This window comes from Vicugna pacos, unplaced genomic scaffold (assembly GCF_048564905.1).
Source record: "Vicugna pacos unplaced genomic scaffold, VicPac4 scaffold_246, whole genome shotgun sequence".
Classification (NCBI taxonomy): Eukaryota; Metazoa; Chordata; class Mammalia; order Artiodactyla; family Camelidae; genus Vicugna; species Vicugna pacos.
The window spans coordinates 81,647-87,076 of record NW_027328925.1 but is presented as its reverse complement, the minus strand read 5'-3'; the positions used below and the strand labels follow the sequence as shown (position 1 = coordinate 87,076).

The window sequence follows — 5,430 nt, the reverse complement described above, 5'->3', positions numbered from 1 at the left end:
GGGAGGCGGGCTCAATTTTCTCTGAAGGTCTGAGCTAGAAGTTCCAGGTTCCTTAACATGGGTCTGCCTCTAACCAGTTGGTGTCACAGAGCTGATGAAGGGTAATATGTCCCCAGCTGGGAAGGCTTCAGGGTTCTAAGGCAGGGAGCAAGACTGCGTGCACTGATGGAGGCAGATCAGAACTGGGTGTTATGCTCTGAGTTAGATTATGCTAAGGATTTAGAAGGATGTACTCTCTCTTCTCTCCCACAGGTATTTCTTTCCACCAAAGGGAACTCTGGCTGCCAACAACAACAGAGGCATGGGGGTGGGTGAGCATCTCCCAGGAGCCTTCTGGTGCAGCCTGGCATGAGGCATGACGGGGAAAGAGGAGGAGCCAGGGCGATTCTGTGGGCTGGGGGCACCCTATGCAATCCTTACAGCTTAGGAGACGCCCAACAGTGATGTTGGGTTCCCAGACAGTTAGAAACCAGTCTCAGCTGCTCAGGGGTCCTGGGGCATTGCCTGGTCATGTCGGCGCTGACTGCTGCTCATGTCTACGTAAAAGTAAGTGATTTCTTTTTGGGGGAGGGAGGGTGAAGTAATTAGGTTAATCACCCAGTCAGTCGATCAATTAATTAACAGAGGTACCGCAACTGAACCCAGGAGGTCGGGCATGATAAACACCCACTCTACCCCTGAGCTAGATCTTCCCCCTCAGGGTTCGGTGTCTGTCTAGCTCGCCCTAGTTGCCTCCAGACACACTTAACTCGGGGGGCATTTCAGCCCTTGGTTTGCAGCAGTCGACAAGGAGGCCCACCTACTGCTGGTGATGATTTCCTGCAGGCGCCCGAGGGCCACCGAGGGAAAGCCCCTTAGATTTCAGACTCGCCGTGAGACGCAACACCTGTCTCCATAAGCGCAGTAGCTATGAGTTAAGTGTCGGGTACCTTGCCACCTGCCCTACATCCCTCTGGGTCCTCAGGACCCCCTCATGCAGGTCCTCCTACATTATCTGCGTGAGGAGGTGGAGCTCAGGGAGCAGCGCCGCCATCTCCTGGCCGAGCCCTCACCCTCACCCTCACCCTCACCCTCACCCTCACCCTCACCCAGTGGATTGGGCACCTGGGCCCTGGGCTGGCCATACTGCAAGTTTGGAGACATTTCTGCTTCAAGGAAATGTCTGGAAGATCCTTGAGCCCCAAGCCCAGAATGGAGTGGCGGGTGTGGGTGCAGGGGGCCCCGCACATGGGGACAGCGTCCCGGAGGCCGCCTCTTCCCGATTCCCCAGCACCAGGCCCCAGAGCGGGACGGCAGCGCTCACAGCCTGGGCACAAACAGGGACGGGGTCGCCGCGGACGTCGGTCAGAGGACAGTGAGCCACACTGCGTGTGAGGCCGAGGACGACCAGCCGGGCCCGGCGCGCCTGGGGAGACACGGCATGCAGAGCGGGTGGGCCTGGGGGTGGACACGTGTGGGCCGAAGAGTGGCGGCGGCCTGTCCTCCCCAGTCCCCGGGAGCTAAGCCATCTCCTGAGCAGTGACTTCTGCGGACCGACCCAGGGCGTGCAGCACGGTCTCCCAGGAGGACTGGCTGCCCTGGCCCGTGACGGTGCTGAAAGGACACTGTGGCTGCGCCCTTGACCGAGGAGCCCCGTCCCAGACTTTGCCTGGCACATGAAAGCATCGGTGTCGCTCAGGCCCTCGAGGCCAGTGCGCTCGGAGGGGGAGCTCTGACCTCCTCGGTCACACGTCCGCCCAGGCACGTGTGCCTGGGCCGAGACTCCAGGACAAGGAGGCCGTGCCCGATTTGCACCCGGCGCTTGGCCTGTCACTCCCCACCCGTGAACGTGTCATCCGGCCTGCTGTGATGACCGTGGGCGGAGCAAGATGCTGACACGCTTAGGGGGCTTGCCCTTTATTAGGTCACTTGCCGGCGGTGCTGTGATGTCACCCCCTAGCAGCCGGACCCCCTTTGTGATGTGCCCAGCGGCACTGAGGGCAGGGCGCTGCTGGCCGGGCTGCAGCCTGACGTTCACAGGAGGCGAGGCCGCGCCACCTCTCCACACGGCTACAGACGAGGAGGACCGGGCACCCGGCTTCGGGATGGTGCCGCTTCCTCCAGAAACAGGGGCTCCGGCCACCAGCTCAGAGGACGGCCCTCCCCCGGCAGGCCCCGACGTCGTCCCGACCCAGCCCGTGCCAGCCGGGCACCCCGACTTCGGGCTGCTGCTGGAAGGAACCGCTCGCCCGGCTTCGAGGGAAGAGCCTTTGATCAAGAGGCCGCGCACCTCCTGTCATGGCCCGCCTGGGGAAGAGGGCCACCTCGGCTGCCTCCCCTTCCTCAAGAAGCTCTGGAAAACCGTCCACAGCAGTCAGTTTCCCCAGTCTGGTGGGACGAAGCGGGCACTTGCGTCGGCATCAACGAGAAGCTGTTTCAACAGGAGATTCTGGAGCGGGAAGGCCCAGGGAAAGTGTTCCAGACAGACTGCATGAAGAGTTCCGTCCGCCACCTTGACCGCTGTGGGTTCGGCAGAATGCGTCAGGACAGGCACACGGCCGTCTGCCTGAGCAACGTCTTGTCGGAGGAGAGACCCGGCTGCGTCCTCAGCAAAGTAAGGGGCGGGCTGGGAGGCAACCCTCTCGAGGGGCTGAGCCCCTGGGCTCTGCGGGGGTGGGGTGGGGTGGGGGGGATGTCCCTCCAGGGCTGCCCCGGGCTGTGCCAGGTGAGTGGGGGGGGTCGTAACCAGGAGACGATCCTTGGAGGAGGTCCTGAGAGTTCCCATCACAAGGAAGTCACCTCTTTTCCTTTCCTTTTAACGTTCCCTGCGTCTGTCTGAGGTGAGGGATGGGAAGTAGACTTCACCACACACGGAAGTCAAGTCGCTGTCCCGAACACCCGAAACCTACAGGGCTGCCCCGCACGTGCATGTCAGTCACGCTGGGAAAGGATGACACTGTGGAATCGCTGTTCCTTCATACCCTCCTGCTCGGGGACGCGTGGCCCTGGCGGGGTTTGTGTGCACGTGTGACTCCCTCGGCTCCGGGCCAGCACTTCAGCGGGGGGACAGGTCCTTGCCCTGGAAGCAGAAGTGTCCCCGGTCTTGTCATGGGGAGTGCTGGCCCCAGAGCACTTTTCCACGCCTGTGGAAAGTCAGGTGGCACGAGCCACGTGCTTCCCCAGGTCAGCGGGCCCCTGGCGGCCAAGAGGCAGTGACGCCCAGCCGGGGGCCGAGTCTGTCGCCACCTGACAGACACTCCCTTATAAAGCCACCGAACCTTCTTGGCTCCCGTCTGCAGACCCCAAGTCCCCTTTCCTCGGCCTTGTACATGTCCTAATTGGCCATTTTAGTCCTTTTCCAAGGGCGAAAGCGATGGTAAGTGGCCAGTCTGGAGGATGGAAAAGCTGGTGCAGAGCGTCCTCTTGGGACTGGGACCTGCCTTCTCCCCAGGGGCCTGGGGATGGCGGGGGGAGGGCGCACAGGGGCCGAGCCAGGCGGTCTCTACCGGTTGTGATCAACTCCCGGGTGACGCAGAGTTTGTATTTCTCTCTAAACTGTGAACCTCAGTTACAGTTCTACTGCAGCCCCTTGTTTAAGAGAGACTGCCCACATCTCCCCCTGAGGATGAAGAGGAGAGTGGGCGTGAAACCTGCATCCCGGCAGATGGACGGCAGGCCAGCAGCCCCGGGCTTTCCACCCGACCCCACCACGGCCGAGCCGCAGGACGACCTGCCACCCGGTCCTGAGGACAACCAGGAGACCCTGAGCACCCGAGAGCTCGACAGTGCCACCGGCCCAGCCGCGAGGGACTCGCCCCCTCCGGCCCCTGAGGGAACGGCGGCCCATCCAACCAAGAAGGTATCCCGAAGCCGCACTAGACCCGACGGCCACCGGGCAGCCCGAGGGCACACAGGCTCCCGTTACGCTCGTGCCTGTCCTGGCAGAGGTGGCCCTGCCAGCCGAGCTCCCCTGGGGCTGCTTCACCTGGCCCCCCACCCAGAAGACTTCTTACAGGCCGGTGCTGGGCCTGGCCGCCGGGCACCCCCAGTTCCTCTGCGTGCCCCCCGTGCACCTTCCGGTGGCTGCCGTGATGCCTCTGTGCGCCCCCTGGACGCCCGTCCTGACTCCCGGCCCTGCCGCCGCCCTGACCGTGACCCCTCATCCCCCGAGCCCCTTTTCCACTGCCGCCCTGGCTGCCGCTGTTTCCCGGAGTCCCTGCCGCCTCCGGGCGGGCCCCCAGACAACCAGGACGGTACCGACTAGACAGACAGAGGCGGACGCCTGCTCAGAACACGTGCAGGGCAGTAAAGAGAATCAGAACATGAGCGATTCTGTCCTGAGCAAAAGTGCTCATCGCCTCTGTCCTGGGTCTGTCTGAGCCCAGGAGTTGCCCTCACATACCTTTGCTTGTCGGTATCATCGCAGGTAACACCCAGCCGCGACCCAGCGCGGGCACCTGGGAGACACGCGGTGAAGCCCCTCAGACGTTCTGCCTCCGCTCATTAAAACAGACCCTTAAAGGGCTCGACAGGTACAACGACCTGGCCAGGGCAGCCCCACGATCACAGGGACAGTTTTCTCAGTCCTCCAGACACGTCTTCCCGTCGTGCCGCCACCTGGCTCTAGCAGGCTGTCCACTCGACAGGTGAGAAAAGGCCAGGCCTCCCCTTGTCAGAGGCCTAAAACGTGCCCTTTCTGTCCTCAGACACGCAGGTGTGGAGGTGGCGGCCCTGAAGGTGCTGGCTGGGGTCTGGACAGCAACACTGAGATTTGGCTCTTCCTGCAGGTCCTGGATCTGGTGACATTCTCTCGTTTCTCTTTTCCTTTCCTTTTTGAGCTAAACACTTCCAAGGTGTCATGTTTCAACACCCTCTGGTCCCTGGGGTGTCCAGCTTACAGTGCGTGTTCCTGTGGACGGGCCTCTTTAAAAGGAGTGTTTGTCCTAACGAGCATAGGAAATGGCCCTCGGCGGGCTTGCGGCAGAGGTAAGAGTGCCGAGATCCGGGGAGGAGACGGCAAACACCAATCCAGCAGAACCAAAAGGCTCGGCTCCCCCTTATGTTCAGCGTGACAGGGGAGGACAGGAGCACGGGGGACCCCAGTCCTGCCGCTCTGCGGTGACTCCCGTCCCAGCCTGCTCATGTGCAAACCCACCTCCCAGATGGACTCACGTCCCTTTTCTAGGGGGCCTTGATTTGGCAGCGCCTTAACTTTGAAGTAGCACGTTTCTTCCCTCTGCGTCTCGGACTTCCGGCGCCTCCTTTCGTGAATCACACGGAGATGCTGCTGTTTAAAAACCGCTTTCCCATAAACCTCAACCCAGGTGGAACGTGCTCACGCGTCAATCTAGAGAGAAGGGGCAGATGTGTGGAACGTAGTATCAAGTTGTCTGCCTCTCAAAAAGGGCACGGTCTTACTTGCACAGTCTAGGCCGCCTGACGGCCGCAAGG

General features: G+C 61.8%; 1 protein-coding gene across 1 annotated transcript; it reads left to right on the top strand.

Moving 5' to 3' along the window:
* The first annotated feature begins 1,389 nt into the window (after window positions 1-1,389).
* Window positions 1,390-5,430, top strand: LOC116278455 (heat shock transcription factor, X-linked-like). The gene is given in 4 exon segments (XM_072958219.1): window positions 1,390-2,358; window positions 2,361-2,593; window positions 3,548-3,838; window positions 4,686-5,430. Coding segments are annotated over 4 exon segments (1,380 nt in total). The 5' UTR covers window positions 1,390-1,868; the 3' UTR covers window positions 5,052-5,430.